This window comes from Odocoileus virginianus, chromosome 25 (genome assembly GCF_023699985.2).
Source record: "Odocoileus virginianus isolate 20LAN1187 ecotype Illinois chromosome 25, Ovbor_1.2, whole genome shotgun sequence".
NCBI lineage: Eukaryota > Metazoa > Chordata > Mammalia > Artiodactyla > Cervidae > Odocoileus > Odocoileus virginianus.
In genome coordinates, this window is record NC_069698.1 from 42769507 (window position 1) to 42791141 (window position 21635).

General features: G+C 42.1%; 1 protein-coding gene across 6 annotated transcripts in view; it reads right to left on the reverse strand.

The window, feature by feature from the left end:
• Window positions 1-21635, reverse strand: part of APP (amyloid beta precursor protein) — a 286389-nt gene that overhangs the window by 122887 nt on the left and 141867 nt on the right. For all 6 annotated transcript variants that reach the window (XM_020892410.2, XM_020892408.2, XM_020892409.2 and 3 more), the window contains exon 6: window positions 5379-5578. In XM_020892410.2, the coding sequence (XP_020748069.1) occupies window positions 5379-5578 (200 nt within the window). The remainder of the gene's footprint in view (window positions 1-5378; window positions 5579-21635) is intronic.

A 21635-nucleotide genomic window follows, 5' to 3' on the forward strand; every position in this document is an offset into this window, starting at 1 on the left:
TGGAATGGTAATATCTGAAATATAAAAACTTCCTACTGTGTTTCTAATGATCAGTATCAGAAGTTTCCTATAAAGGCCTGGATAGTAAATATTTTCAGCTTTGCAGGCCACATGGTATCTTTTTCGACTCCTCAACTCTGCCTCTGTAACATGAAAGTAGCCCCAGATAATATGTAAACAAATGGGATTGGCTGTATCCTAATAAAACCTTTGATTAGAAAATTGGTGACAGTCCATATTTAGCCTGTGGCCATAGTTTAATATAAAAATAAAATGATACTATTCTTATATAAATGAGCATTCTAAAAGTTAGGAAATGCTCAAAGTGAAACAATACCAAGATGAACACATGACTAGAACAAAGGAACAGACATTTACAAGGGGACACAGGTTAAATTGAACTAGTGTGTATTTATAAAGAAAAGGAAAAAGAAAAAGAAAAAAAAAAAAAACATTGGGGTGGTAAAAAACACTCTGGTCCATCTAAGCCCAAATCCTGGCTTCACCACTTACCAGCTTTGTGATTATGGACAAGGTTTAAAAAATTTCTCTCAGCTTTATTTGCCTTGGCTTTAAATGGGAAATAAAAATTATACCACCACTTAGCACATTATAAGGATTAAAAGACAGAATCCCTGCCCTAGAGGCAAGGGGAGTGGTGATCCTGCAAACAAGAAATTCCAGCCTGATCAGCCACGACACAGTAACAACCAGCTCCCCATCACACCTGCTACAGCAGCGAAGTGCCGAGCCATCAGCAGAGGCGTGATAAATGTGTACTTACTGAATCAGTGAACATATAGAAAAAACCAGTTACTCTGGATGAACAAAACTGGCTAGCTAAATCATAGACTATGCCACTTACTACAATACCCACATCTAATCAGAGTTTGGGCTTCCCAGTGGTAAAGAATCAGCCTGCCAATGCAGCAGACATGGATTCAATCCCTGGGTCAGAGAGATGCTCTGGAATACAAAACAGCAACCTGCTTCAGTCTTCTTGCCTGGAAAATTTCACGGACAGAGAAGCCTGGAGGGCTACAGTCCATGGGGTCAAAAAGACTTGGACATGACTGAGCACACAGCACAGAGAGTTTAGGATTCATGGTTGAGTCACAGTGTACGCTGTCTTAGGTTCATGAAATGCAAGCACTTCTCAAAACACAGAAAATTAGGAGCAAGTATCTACATCTACTAGGGATTTCCTGGTGGACTACTGTATGCAAATTGGTATGGGCTCATTCCACTAGATCAAAACCATAGATCCTAAAGTCAGATAGGTGTGCCCACTTCTCAACAATCCCTTTCTCCTCTGGAATCAGTTAACAGAATCAGAATCAGAACTGGCATCTTCTGCTTTGATATCAACGATTCTAATACAATATGGCTGAACACTTTATGACTATGTTGAAATGTCCTATATTTTTCTTCCCTCTGCCTATTTCTTTCAAATTGTAATGGGTTACAAAACTATTGAGGTTTTTTATGAAGCACATTAAAGACGCATACTAGTAGCAATGTGTTGGTAATGAAGAATGTTCATCATTAAGTGTGGTTGTAAATCACATTTTCTCTTGGGCACTGAAACATTAACACTGGAAACGAGATGGTAAGCCTCTTTTCAATCTCTCTTCTTTGCAAGTCATTTCCAACCTTTTTGTCAGTGGAGGGGCCAGCTACATGTTACTAGAGTTTTACAAAGTTAGCAGTCAGCTACGGCATTCACACTGTTCATCAGGAAAGAGTTGTAACCCACTTCCTATACCAATGGGGTGGAGGGAACCGCAGGAAACTGGTCGCTTTAATGTGACCATCAGAATCTTCTACTTCTTTATCAGAATTAGATGGGAGCACAGAAGACTCTGACACAGATCCAATATATACCATTAACATGTTTCTCCTCTTAGGCCTCCTTTCCCAGAAAGTCTTGCCTCAATCACAGCTTCTGTCTATTTCAGAAGTCTTGAATGGAAGGATAGATTCCATTAAAGGCTCTTCTAGTTCTAGCACTAATAATAGGTACTTCTAATATCAGGTATTTGCTTCAAGAAGGCCACTATTAATGCTGTTCTTGACATCAGCATTATTAACTTATCTTTTAAGGTTAGTTCATTTTTTTTTAATCTTTAGCCTGGAGATTTTTTTTTTTCGAAAGTTCTCTTTTAATTGTAGTTGTCTTTCTATGAAAAATACAAGAAATGTATATGCCCTCTATTTCTATTTAATATCTAATAATGCTACATTTAGAGAAAAACTGAAGCACAAAGAACTGGAATTATTCAGAATGTAACAAGACCATATTATCTCAAGAAAATTCTGTCTGGGTCTGGAATTCGGCCTAAGTTTCTGTGGCATTCTCTCATATACTGCATAAGTTGTGTCACTTACTGTTCACCCATCCCCTCAATAGCAGTAGTATAAAAACAAAAATCTCTTCATTGTTTCTACTAGAAAAATCCTCACCACATAGTAGGTCCTGAACTAATTACCCTCAGTTAACAGCAACATTCACAGGCCTGGCATTAAAGGTCTCCACATTTCAGTCCCAAATTACCTTCCTGTAACCTGCTTATGGAAGATTTACCCGCTCTACTTTAATTGGACTGACCTTATCTCCCAAGCATGCCATGTACCCCCTCAAGGCACCATATTGGTTTGGCTGTTCTTAATGACCCTAAAGTAGGCTGCAAGACAATCTATTGGTAGTTCCACCACCAGCCCTTCTAGTCTGCCTTCAAATGCCATCTTTTTCATAGACCCATCCCTGATCAATCTCCTGTACGTGAAGTAGGCTCTGGGCTCAAACTTTTTACAACACAGACTCTGTATTTTTTTGACTTATGTTTCCTACTAGACTTTCACATCCATGATGGTCAGCTATCCTGTGTGTTCTCATCATATAACTGATCCCCTGAGCCCAGTAAAATGGCTTATTCAAAAGAGGTACTCCAAAAATGAATGCGGAATAGGTGGGCAATAATTATTATGCAAGCAGCTATCCTGGAGGAGAGCACAAGAACTTGAGTCCCACAGCAGAATACTAGCTCTGTAATTTGTAGTCACACATCTTTTTTTGGTTCACATATAAATTGCTTTATTCTGTTTAATAATTGCAAAATATTCCCAAGTATGGCATATAATAATTTCTTTAGCCAAAATCGTATTAAAGACTTTTAGGTTGTTTACAATCTTTGTTGTTTCAAATAGTGCTCAATAAATAGCTATGCATATTTGTCATTTTTGAATTGCTAGATCAGGATTCACACTTTTTACTTCTGAAATGCATTGCTAAATTGTATTACATTGCTTAAGAGCCATATCTTTTGTCCTGTGAATTGTCTCTATTTTTTACTGGATTCTTTTAGCTTATTTTTTCCTTTTTTTCACGGTATAACTTCTAAAGTGAAATATAGTATGCCTTCAAAACTAAAGCAATTTACAACACTGAAACATAGATTATAGAAATAAAGACACTGACTATATCCTATGATATTTCTGTAGCCACTTTAACTAGTAGAAGGCTGTAGGGCCTCCAGTTAATTTAAAAGTCTAATAGGTATGCTTCAATAAAACTGATTAAAATTCCCTTGTAACTGAACCAGTGATTAGTATCTATGAACAGTCCTATTTATCTTAAATGTATACTCACAGGTTGATCAGTGTAAACCTGAAAAGAATGTGTTATCAAACAATTATCAGGAGAAAAAGAAAAAGAAGCCCTGAAAAATCCATCTTCCCCTGCTAGGAAAATAGAAGCTAACAAGTTCATGTAGCTAGATCTGCACAGATGGTCCTAAGAGGTACATGGAAAACCTCCTGAAAAACAGTGCCTCAAACAAAATGCACATTTACTTACATGTGTATCTAAGTACATGCTCAACTGAAGGAGTTGTTGTCATTTCATAGGGAATTACAAAGTTAAGCAATCTATTTGGTATTCTATGTATATTTTAAGAGAATATGTGATATTGCAATAGATTTTAAGGTAACTCTGAGTGTTCAATTCAGAATAATCTCACTTTTAAAAGCTACAAGTTAAAGAAATGAAAAACTTCAAAACTACTATGTTAAGTGAAAGAAACCAGACACAAAAGACCAGGTATGACCCCACTTATATTAAAAGTCTAGAAAAGGCAAATCTGTAGAGACATAAAGAAGATTAATGGTTGCTGAGGGCTAGCGGTAAGAACAAGGATTCACGGTGAAGGGGTGTGAGGACTGGGGTGATGAAAATGTTCTAAGATTGGATTCTGTGATGGTTTCACAATCTGGTACATTTATTAATGCCACTGAATTATACACCTCTGCACTTAAGATGAGTGAATTTTATATGTAAATTATACTTCAGCAAAGTTATAAAAAATGCAGTGAAGGAAAGATGACATACCACAGTGATCGTTAGGAATCTATATGAAGCAAAAAGAGTAGTTTATTTTAAGCTCCAATTTAACAATGGAGCAGAAAGCATTTTACTTTAATAAAAGTGACCATACTGTTGTAGCATTTGTGGACAGACTTTAAAAGTACCTGCAATGCATTAAAACAATACTTATGTCTGTACTCATTCAATCTAATCTTAGGGCCATCTTTTACTATTTGCAAAACAAACATATACCCTTTAAGAAAAGCTACTCAACAATTCAATAATTTTGGTTGTTTAGTGTAAAATGAACCTTGCTTTTACTTCAGGGAGACAAAAAGGGTGTCTTCTAGTTTGTTCCGTATACAACATTTCCAATAGAAGCATTAATTAACCAGAAAAACAAAGTCTAAGATCTACCTCTCTAAGAAGGCATTGTCCCTTCCCCCAGTAAACCATCGTATAGACAACACAAGTTATCCAAGTTAAATGTCATGCTCTCCAAGTGGCCTTCTTTTGCTTTAAAATTAAATTAAATCTAATCACAACTACTCTCTCAACCAACATTTATTGAAACATTTCTATAAGGCAAGCACCCTGCATCACACGAGGTAAAATACACCCTTTGACATCAAGGAGCTCATAGTCTTGGTGATGAAAGGGGCCACGGACAATGGAGTGTAATCAACACCCACTGTTAGAAGAATGCCAAGGAGGCCATCTAACCTGGTCCTTGTCAAATGACATGGTCCCCAGTTAGGCGGAGTTCTGCAGAACAACGTGCCAAGTAGCATACAGAAGTAGCAGGCACAGAACAGTCTGTAAAATCAAGGTTTCACATTTTTTGAAATGAATCGTTGGATGCTTATTCATCTAGAAAGAGCTCCATAAGCACAAGGCAACGTGTTACCTCCCATCACCAGGGAGACAGTGGTGGCAGGCTGGATGGAAATTTCAAACTCTGGTGTGATGCCTTCCTTTTCCCCGAGTAAGAAAATCCAAGTGAACAGTGGGTTACCTCGGACCACCTCCTCCACAGACTCCGTGGTGGTGGTGGTGGTGGCAATGCTGGTGGTCCGCTCCGTGGCCTCCTCGTAGGGCTCCTCAGCCTCTTCCTCCACCTCCTCCCCATCCTCATCATCCTCCTCCTCGTCGGCTTCTTCTTCCTCCACATCCGCCACTTCTTCCTCCTCCGTCACTTCTACAACTTTGTCTTCACTGGAGCAGGAGGGAGAAATAATAGCAATAGTCATTAAACACATGTTGGGCAAGGAAAAAGAAAACCAATGACAAGGGGCTTTGGGTCCTTGAGAGGGAACATGGCACTGAATTAAAACACACAGGAGGTCTGAAGCCAGCAGGTCACACTATGGTTCCCAGCTCAGCAGATCTGCAACTTTTTAATCCCTGAACAAGATCTTAGTTTACACAGCTGCAAAAAGAGGCTACCGTGATTCCAACTATATGACATTCTGGAAAACGCAAAGTTATGGAGACCATGGTTACGGAGCTATGGTTTTTCCAGTAGTCATGTATGGACGTGAGAGTTGGACTATAAAGAAAGCTGAGCGCCGAAGAATTGATGCTTTTGAACTGTGGTGTTGGAGAAGACTCTTGAGAGTCCCTTGGACTGCAAGGAGATCCAACCAGTCCATCCTAAAGGAGATTAGTCCTTCATTGGTAGGATTGATGCTGAAGCTGAAACTCCAATACTTTGGCCACCTGATGCGAAGAGCTAACTCATCGGAAAAGACCCTGATGCTGGGAAAGATTAAGGGCAGGAGGAGAAGGGGACGATAGAGGATGAGATGGTTGGATGGCATCACCAACTCCATGGACATGAGTTTGAGTAAATTCCAGGAGTTGGTGATGGACAGGGAGGCCTGGTGCGCTGCAGTCCATGGGGTCACAAAGAGCTGGACACAACTGAGAGACTGAACTGAACTAGATGGAGACCATAAAAAGATCAGTGGTTGCTAGGAGTTTGGAGTGAGGAAAGAAGGAATGAACAGGTGGAACAGGTGGTTTGAGGGGCAGTGAGATTGCTCTGTAATACAATGTATCAGAGACAACATATACAATTGTCTGCTATACATGCATGCATAGAACCCATAGAACCGTACAACACAAAACATGAACTTGAATGTAAACTGTGGATTTTATCAATGATGCATCAATATTGGCTCAAGTGTACAATACTAATGCAAAATGTTAATAATGGAGGGGGGGCGCTCTGTATTTCCGGTTCAAATTTTTTCTAAACCTAAAATTGCTCTTAAAAATAAAGTCTATCAAAAAGGTTGGGGTAGGGGATGCCAAAACAAAGTTTACTGTATTGTTGGGGTCACTTCTTATAAAACATGTGAAAATACCACAAAGCACCTGCATATTAGATATTCAATAAGGGGATGTGGAAATTGGTTCAATATGACTGTTGAATGTTTACATTAGAAATGAAAGGGGAAGAAGAAATTGGTTTTTCCAGCAGTCATGTATGGAATATGAGAGTTGGACCACATGGAAGGCTGAACACCGAAGAATTGATGCTTTTGAACTGTGGTGCTGGAGAAGACTTCTGAGAGTCCCATGGACTGCAGGGAGATCAGGCCAGTCAATCCTAAAGGAAATCAGTCCTGAATATTCATTGGAAGGACGGATGCTGAAGCTCCAGTAATTTGGCCACATGATGTGAAGAGCTGACTCACTGGAAAAGACCCTGATGCTGGGAAAGAATGAGGGCAGGAGGAGAAGGGGGTGGGACAGGAAGAGATGGTTAAATAGCATCACTGACTGGACATGAATCTGAGCAAATTCTGGGAGACAGTGAAGGACAGGAGAGCCTGGTGTGCCGCAGTCCATGGGATTGCAAAGAGTGGGACATGACTTAGCGACTGAACAGTAACGACAAAACCTGTGTAATATTCAATGGTAGGGATGCCTACTGAAACTATATCTGTGCTCCCTTTTGCTAGTTGTGTAAGCTTTCTAGAATACCAGATATTTCAGTGGTTCTCGCATTTCAGCAAGCATCAGAAGGATGCACCTGGAAGGTTTATTAAAACACAGATCACCAGGCACCACCCCCAGATTTCTGAGTCAGTGGTGGGATAGGGGATGAGAATTTTCATTTCCAACAATTTCCCAGGTAATGCTGCTGCTGATAGTGGGAGGACAATATTCTGAGGACCCCTGAAACATGCAACACTGAGAATAATGGGAACAGACAGGCAGTGAGTCACAGTATAATTGGGAAGGGGATCAGAAATAATATTTATGCATTAAACATGTATATATATATATATACTCGATCAGAATGGTGAGTAATAAATCAGCAAATTTGGATAGCCAAAGAATATGTCTGGAACAAAATCCAAAAGTCCAAGTAAGATATTCTTGTGTCAGTCATGGACCTGCCAGTGCAGATGTGGTTGAGAGCAACTGAAAGATGATAAATGAAGGGAGGAATCTAAGTGTTTAACAGTGAAAGCACCTCATGTGCCATGGGGCTACAGAGGAGAAATAATTTCATCCCTGATCAGACCACAAAACCAGTTACAGGAAAAAGATCTAGATGTGCTGGAGGTTTCAGCCCACCAGAGCATCGACTCCAGGTCTGCTTCACAAGAAGCACTACAGCAGTGGGACTGAGAACTGCCATGCTGACATTTACACTGTATCCCAGACCAATTCCTGCTCACAAGGAGAAGCTCACTGCTGGGGGAAGTGACAGGAATCTGGAGAGTGCCTGTCAGCCGCCACCTGAAGCCCTGGCTGTGAGCTGGGCACTGTAAAGAAAATCAGATTTCAGACGTGTTAGGGAAAGAGAATGGTAGGATTTGGTAATGTAGGGAGATAGGAGGATGGCAGAAGGCTTTCGAATCCTGAAAGTCTGACAGGGCAGCCACAAGGGGTGAGAGTGAAAAAGAGAAAGAGCCGTGAAAAGATGAATATAGCACTAGAAGAAGTTCCCTGATCAACCCAGAATTTAAAGGACTTTTTAAAGATTTACAAAGATGTGCAGGGATTTCCATGGTGGCCCACCGGTTAAAGACTCCATGCTTTCAATGCAGGGGGTGAGGGTTTGATGCCTGATTGTTTAACTAAGATCCCTCATGCCATGTAATGAAGATGAAAATAAAGTAAAACAAAACAGAAGTGTATAATCCTCCCACCCCCAAGTGGAATGCTTTTCTAATTCTGATTAAATATGATATATGAACAATAAATGAACACATTTGAATGCTGAACACATTCTAAGAGGCTAAAGAATATGGAGAAACTTATTTAGGAGGAATAACATTAATAATAACGTATCATGATATGTTATTATCAATTGAATAAATGACATGTTAATACAGAGAAAACCCTAACCAGTTATTTAAACGTTTCCATGAGACCATGAAGAAACAGGTAAGAGGGGGAAGCGAAACACTGGCATTGATCGTCAGATGGTATAAACCTTCATCTGCTTAGAACTGGGGTGCAATCATCGATTTCCTCATTGCCTGAATTCCTGCACAAATGTCTACCACTTAAGGCAACATTTCAAAAGAATCCTAAACTTAACAGCTGCTTAGATGCCTCAATTTTAGCCAATATACTGCCTCCTCATTTTTCTACAAAATCTTGATGTACTGCTAGTGAATAAAGATGACCTAAGGCATGCCATGGGCCCATTTCTTGCGTTTGAGCTCTCTTCTGTATCCGACAAGATCACAGGCACCAACACTCTTTATTTGTATTTTTTAAAGTTATTTGTTTTTAAATGAAGGGTAATTGCTTTACAATGCTGTGTTGGTTTCTGCCATGTATCAGCATGAGTTGGCCACAGGTACAATGCTGTCCCCTTCCTCTCAACCTCCCTCCCACCTCCCACCCCATCCCACTCCTCCCCGTTATCACGGAGCCCTGGTTTGAGGTCACTGAGTCATATAGCAAATTCCCACTGGCTATCTATTTGACGTGTGGTGGTGTATATGAAGACATAGAGAACAGACTTACAGATATGGAGAAGGGGGAAGGACAGGGTGGGATGAATGGAGAGAGTAACATGGAAACATATACACCAATACTCTTTAGTTCCCCAAATTAAATGGAAAATTCATGGAAAACAAGAGAGAAAAGTCAAATCCAATCAGTCTTCTTAAACCACAACATGTGAAGTGTGGGTGGAATGCCAGGGTCCGGGTATGCAATCCAGGGTACAGACAACAGTGGGCTTCTGGGTGGGGTGATGAAAACGCCCCAGGGCATCCCCAAAGCCCCCCCCAACCATCTCTGTTATGACTTGAATGTTGCATTTAAAACTCCAAACAGAAAGCATGCACATAAAAACAGCTGTGTTTAAAGCAATCTGTATTCTGGTATGTGTCCAGCCATGAAAAAGAGTGAAATACATGCCTACCATCCATCAATGCATCTGCCGGAGCAATTTCCTGGCATAATAACAAGGAACAGAGACACAGAACAGTTCAGCTGGCTGAGGAATTAAATTACTTGGCCTGAGAGAACTCACGTCCAGTTCTTATTACCATAGCTTTGATTTCTGGAATTAAATTTAGACGTCCATGAATTCAATTATCTCTTTGGACACCATTAAAACAGTAGCACACAGCTATGTTTTAATGATGTGGCGTCTTCCCCTAAAAGGCCCAACATGCCAACATTATAACTTCTATTTGCAGTTTTCATAAATAGCTGGAAACACAGAAAGGGAAAACAAAAAAACAAAAAAACTTTTCCACCTTCTCTTCAACTGCTAGACAACTCTGTTCTGTGATGTGACCAAGGTGAGTCAGCTTTACATCTATTTTTTTATTTGGCTGTGTTATGAATCCCCCTGCAATACATGAGACCTGGGTTTGATCCCTGGGTTGGGAAGATCTTCTGGTGAAGGAAATGGGAACCCACTCCAGTCTTCTTGCCTGGAGAATTCCATGGACAGAGGAGCGTGGTGGGTTACAGTTCATGGGGATCACAAAGAGTTGGACATGACTGAGTGACTGACACTTTCATTTTCACTTTCATGGGGCATGCGGGATCTAATTCCCTGACCAAGGAGTGAACCCAGGACCCCTGCATTGGGAGCATACAGTCTTAGCCACGGGACCACCAGGGAAGTTCCCAGGGTGAGCCACAGTAACCAAAATAAATACATAAATAAATGCAAGAAGGTCCAGTTTATGGAAATGTGAGGCTGAGCATCATAGAGCAATGTCTTATCAACAAGTAAACTCACAATAAAACAGTACTTTGAACACATGGTGGAATATTCATTCACTCACACATTTTAGCCTCTGTCAATTTAAAGTAGACAGCTTTCCCCACCCTTTAAATCCCAATAATGTAAACAATTCTAAGGCACGAGGGAACGATCTGAAAACGCTCATCATCTTAGGAGCATTTGAATTAAATAAACAGGCTGAAGGGTCAAACGGACATTATTATGAGGAAATCAATCACTGAGGATACAATTTTGTGTGTCAGCAAGTAAGACTTTAGTTGAGTGAAGGATACACTGCATCACAAAGGTGGTGTTCAAATTTCTAAGGCTGACCTTGATAGATTCCACTCATCACAGTTGGCTCCCTAAGACTCCCTTGAGACAAGAAAAGATTCTGATTCACTTACTAGTTTCAGCTGATTTTTGTTTAAGTCATGCACAACAGCTCACCATTTGCATTCTCTAAAAAAGCTGTATTTATTCTTTCATCTTCTCCATTAAGACTGATAACTTTTCTCCCCCTGCACTCTGTAGGACAAAGGAGAGGAAATGGCAGAGAGAAAGTCGATTCCCAGGGTTTTTGTGAATTGACAATCAGGAGATCTGAACTACAGCAGTGAAGAGGGAAGAGAGAAAACAGAGCGACTGGCAATTCCCAGAATGGAGGACCCACGGGGGCCAGAGGGCAAGTCTCAACAGGAAGACACTCAGACACTTCTGTGTTCACCGGGAAACGGGAAGAAAAGAGTCTCCCAGGGTAAGTGGACAGAGAGAGAAAGCAAAATTTTCAAAAGGTAAACAGACAGTCCTTTCCCATTCATTCCAGCCCAGGTCTTAGCGCTGCCAGTTTAGCCTGGAAGGTATGATGGCTGGATACCTTTGTCCCAGAGGAAAGCAGTCCCTGAAATTATGGCTGCTAAATTAGGAAAATTAGAAGTTGCCAGAAAATGTGAGAAAGTAGGAAGCTTATTATTCACGGTTCTGAGGAAATGTTTCAAGAGGGGGGACAGCTAAGAAAGAAAAAGCCACTCTCTCCCCCATCCAAAAGGCACCATTAGAAGCCAAACATAAGATACAAGACATCATATAGATGATTCTATTTATATAAACTATGAAAACTGTTACTCCTCACCACTGTTAGCACGCAGAGGAGCTGTTGGACTTTGGTGAGGGGAAGTTTATGACCAGGAGGAAGCAGAAGGGGGGCTTCTGGGAGTGGGCAAGGCTGTGTTTTGATCTGGTTGTGTGCCGTTTTGAAAATCCACTGAGCTGCAATACCTGCGTTAGCTGCGCGTCTGTGTGCAGGTTTAGTTGCTTCAGTCGTGTCTGAGTCTTTGCAACCCCATAGGCTGTAGCCCGCCAGGCTCCTCTGTCCACGGGATTCTCCAGGCAAGAATACTAGAGTGGGTTGCCATGCCCTCTGCCAGGGGATCTTCCCAACCCAGGGATCGAACCCAGGTCTCCCACAATGCAGGTGGATTCTTTACCATCTGATCCACCAGTTCAGCAAAAAGGATTAAAACGGAGAGGACATGGCTACTCTTCTTAAATACTCTCACAACTGGTCTAGGATAACAGCTTGTTAATGAATAAAACTGGTATTTTCAGGGCCTACAAGTCACTTCAAGCTCCAAACCCCCTCGAGCAAAAACTATAAGGAGCTGAACACATTAAAAAACAGAAGATGATGATACATACAAATTTGGCCTCATTGAATTAGCTAAGTTACTAATTCTCTAAACTAATTTGTCAGTTTAGATATTTTGTAAGTGAATTTGATGCTCCTGGGATTCAATCCATCATATGCTGATGATTACTAAAGAAAACTACTTACTTTTAATACACTGTTAGACTCTGTGTGCCTATAGGTAGTATCTAAAACTGACCCCCACAGATTTCTCTTAAGCAGTCTAGTGAGTTTCAGTATAGTTGTTTTGATGGCATTTCTTAGGTGCTGGTGGTGTCGCCTTAGGTATAGTCGCCAAGTCATGTCTGACTCTGAGATCCCATGGACTGTAGCCCACCAGGCTCCTCTGTCCATGGGATTTTCCAGGCAAGAATACTGGAGTGGGTTGCCATTTCCTTCTCCAATGCATGAAGTGAAAAGTGAAAGTGAAGTCGCTCAGTCGACTTAGCGACCCCATGAACTGCAGGCAGGCAGATTTTTTACCGACTGAGCTATGAGGGAAGCCCCATTCCTTAGGTAGTCGGTATTATTAACTTGTCAATGAAAGGATCTCTAAGAATCTGACTAACCTCTCCTGAAAGATGCCCTGCAGCAGGAACTGTTTGTAAGCTACACTAAGGCCATTCATAACTCTTTCCCCCATCCATTTTTTGACCAGAGAAAGTAAGAAACCAAATTCTCCATGGTCTTGTGGACAGGGAAGGCCAGGCGACCAAGATATTGATGAATAATCAGATGCCAGAGGACACCTACTTGAACTTCGAGGTGGGGCTTTCAGGAAAGTTTTTCCTCTCCAGATGATAAGATTCCTACTGATGGTCAGAGCTCTTTTGTTCCTTTACCCCCGGCTCTTCTACTTTAACTGGTGGGGCAACAGTCATCTGTCAACTGTTAGATGATGAACATTAGGATGCATAAGCTAATTAAGATGTTGAGGGGGAAAGATACAAAAAGAAGGGATCTGTGTTATCGCCACACCAGCCCAGTGCTCCCAATACCAATAACTGGGTTTCTGTTACTTGCAGCTAAAGGCATTCCTTACAGATTGTTCACTAGCTTCCTCTGGACCCCTGGTCATAGATCCCTGGTTTAGGAAGATAAAGACCAAATTGAGACACCCAAAATTCATGACTCAGGCCTCAAGGGTGAGTTAGATAGGTCATAACCCTAATCTAAACTAGGATGCATCAATACTTACACATTTAATGAATCCCTATTCCAGGCGAGAGAATCTACACTACTTACTGCATAGTAGATGTACCGTGTACTGAATGTGTTAGAAATTCCACGGGAAAGTAATTCTTGTGAGCTAGAGGTGTTGGGGCTGGTAGGACATGAAAAGTGGGTGTGAGGATGAGGTAGGAATATCCTGATAATGAACAACCAGGAATAACAAGTCCATCAGCCTGGCTGCACCAGAATTCTTCATGGGCTCTGAGTTCTAACAGTGGTAGATGCTCAACTACAGAGACCAGGTATCCATGTATTGTTTTCTGCAGTCAGTGATCAGTTGAGTATTTGAGTTGAGAGGGATGTGCACCAATTGATGATGAGGAAAAAAAAAAAGTGGTAATGCATTAATTCACCCATTCATTTAATCATCCCACTAAGTGCTTCTCAAAGCCACACATCAGTGGTTTAATCAACAACACTGACTCTGCTTTGACCAAGTGCCAGGTGCTGTTGCAGGCACCGGGGCTGGATGAGTGAATGTGACAGAGCCTCTGCTTTCTTGGAACATATTTTAGTAGGGAAGGCACAATATGGGCAAATAAATAGCAACTATGCAAAAAATACAGTAGACAGGAAAGGCAAATGTGTTAACCAGTGACTACAAAAGATGTGTGTGTGGTGGGGGATAGGGGCAGCTTCTCAAATAGGATGGGCAGGGCATGGTCATGGAGAAAAGGTCGTGGGCGGGAGACTTGGAACGCTGAAAGAGTCAAGGTGGGTGTATGGTTAAGACAGGAGTAACGCATGTGCAAAGACCCTGGCATGGGGGTGAGCATTAACACAACCAAGGAAAAAAACAAAAACAAAACCCACAGCAAACAGCCAGTGAACTCGTGGAGGTGGTGGTGGGGGTGGGAAGAGTGAGGCAGGGGAGAAGTGTAACTAGGGGGGCGGAGACAGACAGGTGGGGGGTGACCCAGCAAGGCTGTGTTGGTTACGGTAAGAAATAGCATGTTTACTTATACTCGATGGCAGTGGCTAAATCTGATTTGTTTTAAAGATGACTCAGGTTGCAGGATGGAGAGCAGGCACTAGGGAGATGAGAATGGAAGCCGGCAGTCTGGTTATGGACATCATGGAGGAAGCTAGGGTAATTCACGGGGGCTAACCAGTCCATCCTAAAGGAGATCAGGCCTGAGTGTTCACTGGAAGGACTGATGTTGAAACTGCAGCTCCAATATTTTGGCCACCTAATGTGAAGAGCTGACTCATTTGACAAGACCTGGATGCTGGGAAAGATCGAGGGCAAGAGGAGAAGGGGACGGCAGAGGATGAGATGGTTGGATGGCATCACTGACTCAATGGACATGGGTTTGGGTAGACTCTGGGAGCTGGTGATGGACAGGGAGGCCTGGTGTGCTGCGGTTCATGGGGTTGCAAAGAGTCGGACACGACTGAGCGACTGAACTGAACTGAATAGCCCAAAGCACAATGATATCATCACCTGTAGAAATGTAAAATTACTAGTGTGATAACAATTATGGAGGGCTCAGAGGCCCAAAACGAGAGCTGAGCAGGTCTGGAGGTGTATGACAAGGCATCTAGAAGGAAGGGAACTGAAATGTGACCTAAATAAAGCTCAAAGTTAATGAAGTCCAAGGACTAATGACAGCTCCCCACAAGGTGGAATGGGAAGAGCAGTGCAAAGGCCCTGTGGTAGGGGGAGAGGAGAACCTCAACGCCTGAAACAGGATCAGCTGAGGACACAAAGGGCGCTCAAAGGAGGACGAACAGCAACAACGTGGAGCAGGGGCAGCTCATGACTTGTTCCTGTGCATCTTGTGAGCTAAGGGTGATTGTCAGATTTTTCAAGTGTTGTAAGATGAATGGGAAAAAAAAAACAAACTCAAAGAAAAACATGTGACAGAGACCGTATATGGCCTGCAGAGCCTCAAATGTTATTTGGCTCTTCACAGAAATACTGCCGCCCCCTGGCATGGTGGTGGGTTCGGGGTGAGGAGGGGATGGGAAGCATGGGAGGCTGGGTCCTGACCTGAGGACACAAGAGATACGAGGAAATGAAGTGAGAGTCCTCATGGGCTTTAGGAAGTCCAAGTTCCAAAATTCTGTTAATACAGCAGAAACTACAGTGATCTCTGCCTCTAGCCTCCTTCAGAGAGGGCAGAATGCAGGGTCCAAGGAGGCTGGACTCTTCAGTATGGCAGAATGCATAAAAGTATGAAGTATGGGACCTGAATGCCTGGTTCTGAATCTCAGGTCTGTGACCATGAGCAAATTACTGAACCTCTCGGAGCCTCCTTTTCCTCATCTGTAAATGGCAAACTTGTAACAGGAACCGTCACAGGGGTATGACGGAAAACACACGGGTTAAAATTTGCAAAGTACTTAGAAGAGCATCTGACCTACAACAAGTACCATGTAAGAGAGAAATAAAGCCACGACCACACGCACAGTGCTTGGCACGACACCCAGCTCAGGTGTGTGAATGAATGAATGATGCATGACTAAATCCCACAGAAATAGCCCTGCAAAACACTCAAGATCAATGCAATCTCTGACAACTGCATGCACAGTTTGATTTTCTTTATCAGAAAACAAAAGAGTCAGATGTTAGGCAGTCCTAGGAAAGATCTTAAGAGGGGGGAATACAAAATTTCTTAAATCTTTCAAATTCAGAAAACCACCTTACCTGTCTCCTGAGAAGCCTGTATGCAGGACAAGAAACAACAGTTAGAAGCTGAGATGGAATAACGGACTCGTTCAAAATCGGGAAAGGAACACGTCAAGGCTGTATATTATCACCCTGCTTGTTTAATTTACATGCAGAGTACATCATGTGAAATGCTGAGTTGGATGACTCACAAGTTGAAATCAAGATTGCCGAGAGAAATAACAACAACCTCAGATATGCAGATGATACCACTTTAATGGCAGAAAGCGAAGAGGAACTAAAGAGCCTCTTGATGAAAGTGAAAGAGGAGAGTGAAAGCTGGCTTAAAACACAACATTTAAAAAATGAAGATCATGGCACCCGGTCCCATCACTTCATGGCAAATAGATGGGGAAAAAGTGGAAACAGTGACAGATTTTATTTTCCTGGGCTCCAAAATCACTGCAGACGGTGACTACCAACACGAAATTAAAAGATGCTTGCTCCTTGGAAAAAAAGCTCTGACAAATCTAGGTAGCATAATAAAAAGCAGAGACATCACTGCCGACCAAGGTCCGTCTAGTCAAAGCTAAGGTTTTTACAGTGGTCATGTATGGATGTGAGAGTTAGACCATAAAGAAGGCTGAGCACTGAAGAACTGATGCTTTTGAACTGTGGTGTTGGAGAAGACTCTTGAGAGTCCCTTGGACTGCAAGGAGATCCAACCAGTCCATCCTAAAGGAGATCAGTCCTGGGTGTTCATTGGACGGACTGATGCTGAAGCTTCAATACTTGGGCCACCTGATGTGAAGAGCCGCTTCACTGGAAAACACCCTGATGCTGGGAAAGACTGAGGGCAAGAGAATGGGGTGGCAGAGAAGGTGGTGGTTAGACAGCATCACTGACTCGACATGAATTTGAGCTCCCTGGGAGACAGTAAAGGAAGGGGAAGCCTGGCGTGCCACAGCCCACAGGGTCACAACGTGCCGGACACGACTGAGCAATTGAACAGCAACAAGAAAGTTCAAAAACCCCATGTGACAGACTGTATCTTCAGAATTCTATGACCCCATGGTCTTGCTAATATGAATAGAATCCAGGGTTAAATTTATGGGTGTGTTGGTTACTAAAGTTCTTGCAATTCAGAAAACAAATGGTATTCATGTAGGATGCTAGGAATGAAAGCAAAGCGAAGGAAAATTATAATAGTGATAGCTTAGCATAAAAGCAATTATGCCTCATACCAACTTTTAAAGGCTGCCCTGTTTAATCTAGTGAGTGTCTAAAACACAAGAACAGCAAAGAGAGAAGAGGAGCATTAAAGCAAGGTCTGGTGTAACTAGCAACACTCCTTTAGAACATTTGACAAACAATCTATCTTTTCTTCATTTTCTCAATACATACTCATAATAAGAAAAATATTCCAGGAACACAGAAACAATCTAAATAGAACCTCGAGGACATAAGACAAACCAGAGGATGGGCAGTTTCTAAGAAAACTGGTACAGCTTCTTTGTTAACTTGCTGTCATGATATTAAAAGGGCTGTTCTGAAGCCTAAGAGGTAAGGATGTAAGATGCTAGGTCTGGTCGTGCCTGGGATCTGGTGTGGAAAAACACGCAGAGAAGACCAATGCTCAGGTTTAGGAAAAATCTGACTATCTGATGACATTTTAAAAATACTGTTAATTTTGTGGGTGAGACAATGTCATTAGGGCTCTGTTGAAAAACGTTCTTAGATTTCTGATATAGCCTAAAGGATTTAGTACACTTGCTGTCTAAAATTTAATCATAAAAATATGTGGAAAGGGAGAAAATGATATTCTAGCAAGACTTAAGAAATATTAAGGTTGGAATATAATTATTGTAAGAGGCTAAATTGCTTTTTAAAATGACTATCTTGGAGGCAAGAAAAGCCATGTATAATCAAAAGCAGATTCTTTTCCTGACAGCTTCATGAACCAACCAGGAATGAAGAGAAGCACCTAAGGTGATTAAAAACTTTCAAAGTCATTTTAAAATCTTGATACATGAAACAATATCTTGGTTAACTAGACATTATGCCAGAAAACTGTGAATGAGCAAATTCCTCATATCCAAAGATTTGATGGTGTGTACTTGGGATACAAAGTTGACAATATATGATCCTTAGTCATTGAATTTATTTGAGTGGGTTCTAGGTTCCGGTGAGTCTGTCCTAGACCCTGAAGTTACTGCTGGGAATAAGACAGACAAAATTCCCCACATTCCTGGTTGGTTGTGTTGCTCAGTCACTAAGATGTGTCCGACTCTTTGAGACCCCATGGGCTGTAGCCCCCCGGGATACAGTGTCCATGAGATTTCCCAGGGAAGAATACTAGAGTGGGTTGCCATTTCCTTCTCTGGCGGATCTTCCAGATCCAGGGATCGGAGGGATACTGGCAGGTGGGGGAGAGATACATTAGGAGTTCCGGATTAACAGATACACACTACTATACATATAAGAGATAAACAACAAGGTCATATGTATAGTGCTATATACAATAACTTGTAATAACCTATAATGGGAAAGAATCTGAAGTGAAAACTGAATCACTTTGTTGTACACCTAAAACGAAGACAACACTGTAAATGTACTGTATCTCAATAAAAAAGAATAAAAGTACTAATAAGGGAATATGCCCTGAACAGGTGCCCTTTCAACAAAGGCTGTGTGCCTAGCATCTGTTTCCATTGTGTCTCCACACACAGGAGACACAATAAAAAGCTATAGATGTTTTGTGCATGAAATGGCCACAAAGCCCTTTAGAAAAGCCACAAAGCAAGATCCAGCCTCACATTTCTTTTGAGAACACCTTTGAAGTACCTGCTCTTTGGAAAGGAGAGAAGCTCTCTCATTCTGTGGTTCCCCCCTTATCTCTCCTGTGAAAAAATAAGCAGTTCTCCTTGGGAAGCAATGACTAGTCACTCTGTTCCTTCCTCCAGCACAGGCAGAAACTGCTTCAAGCTCTCGTCTTGCCCCAGATTCTTGGAGAGGGGCCTCCATTCCCAGGAAGAAATAGATACAGGCAGACCTCGCTTTATCGCTCTTCATAAATACTGCATTTTTCACAAATTGAAGGTTGTGGCAGCAAGCCTATCAGCGTCACTTTCCAACAGCATTTGTGTCACAGTCCAGTCATTCTCACAATATTTCCAATCTTGTTGCTATTATTATATTTGTTATGGTGATCTATGGTCAATGATCTCTGACATTACTACTGCAAAAAGTTAACGACTGGCTGAAGACTCATGATAGCATTTTTAGCAATAAAGCATTTTTAAAATTAAGGTGTGCACACTTTTTTTGGACAGTGCTGTAGAACACTTGAGACTACAGTACAGTACAAACAACTTATATACACCAGGGAACAAAAGATTGTGTGGTTCCTTTTGTTATGATGCTAGATTTACTGCGGCACTCTGGAACCCAAGCCATCGTATCGCCAAGGTCTGCCTATACATCTGTCTACACCCAACCTCAGGTGGTACAGTCAGTAAGTGGGCAAATGCAGGCTTCGGATACATTAGGCAGGACCTTGTATTACAGACTGAGAAGTCTGCCCTTATTCTACCAGTGGTAACAGAGCCGTGTAGAAAAGCTTTAAGCAGAAGAGTGGCAAGCCTGGTTGCATTTCAACAGGTATGAGCTGGCAGAAGTATGAAGGACAGGTAAGTTTGGGGTGACCAGTGTGCGGGGGAGAAGGCTCTCGGAGTCTAGGTGAGGAGGACTCGGGAAGTGAGAGCTTTGAGAAAATAACACGACAGAGCTGGTAGCTATTTGGTTGGAGGGGGTCAGTGGGAAGATGAAGCTGATGTCTCCAGAAGGAGAGACTGGGCGGAGAACAGTTACTAACAGCAATGGAGGATACAGCAGGGAGAATGGATGGCCAGGAACAGAAATGCATGGTCAAATGCTTTGACCATGATGGAATTTAGATGCTAGATTCTTAAATCTATTGCAGAAGCCTCCAGCAGACAGCTGCAAATGAAGGACTACAAATTTAGGACACAAATACATAAATTTGGGAATCACTGTTGTTTCACTTCCAGGAAGTACAACGGTACTATACATTTTTGTTTGTTTGTTTTTTGGTGGGGGCAGTGAAGCAGAAAAGGATATATGCTTTATCGCTTTTCTAGGCAAAAGGAGACACACTGGGCTTCTGCCTCGAAAAACTATTTGTCTCCCTGTTGTTGCTTTTTAAAATTGAAGAGCGACCCTTCTTGAAAGATCACAGATAACAGAGCAGATGGCCACGTACTTTCTGCATTGCTAATATATTCTGTTCCAACACCACATGTAACTAGCAATAGAATCTGGCCTTCTGAGGTCTAATCATGCCATCCCTGACATCCCTCACGCCCTACAAGCAAAATAAATCTGCTTCCCAATTCCAAGATCGATGTGAAAAATTCCTTGAGAGGATACTCTCTAGTATGGATTAACCAGGGCATTTTACCGTGGTTTAAACAATAGTATAATAAAAGCTCAGTCAAAATGTTAGCAGATACATATGGTGGACCAGGCATTCGGCTAGATTCTGAGGCTCTCAAAGAGAAAACGCCAAGGAGGTCCCTGCCCTCAGGAAGCTTACATTCCACTGGGGGACAGACAGACAGTAAGCAAATAAAATAGCAATGGTGTGATTAGCATCAGGGCTAAATACAGAGGTAGGTGAGACTGAGCATATTGGGAGGAGGGTGTCTTGAAAAGAATAATCAGGGGAAATCATTTTGAGAAGCCGAACAGAAATCCAGACAACTGGGGAAAAATCTTTATAGAGCGATTCATCAGTCTTGGGATGGGGAAAGATCGCCATGCTGACTCGTGTGACGTGAAGTCAGCAGCGGGGAGAGAGGCAGAGAAGTGGCAAGGAGCGGGGTCAGAGAATCTTTACTCAGTTATCTTTTTAAAGCTGTGGGATGTGGCTTGTGGGATCTAGTCCCCTGACCAGGGATTGAACCCGGGCCCCCTGTATCGGGAGTGCTGAGTTTTACCCACTGAACCACCAGGGAGGGCCCACGTTCTGTGAGTATTTAGATTCTTCCACTCAGAGGCCATGTGGGCCTGTTTGTACGGGCACCTTGATTAGGGAGATGAAGAGGTTATGAGGAAAACGACTACTTTTTCAACTAATGCCAAAGACAGAAAAAAACCTGTTTTTCTAATTAGGAGTCAGGGCTGAAGATCACAAATGTTTGAGATATAGTAATCATGACAGAGATGGGATATACAAAGTTAATAAAATTTCCCCACGTGTGGGTTGGAAAAGAACATTTTCACACGGAAGGAGGTGGGAAAGCCTGTCTTGTTAGGAATGGCCCGTGCCTCAGTAATGCCAAGTGTGTTTCAGTAGCGATAACGAGCTGTGCTTGAGGTTGGGCGCTCAACGGGTTAGGTATATGGAGATGCTATAAAAATGCGGTCTTGGCATCCTGCTCCTCTCTGACTGGTTCTACCATCATTAAATTCCTTCAAACGCAATGTTGCTGGCCTGTGA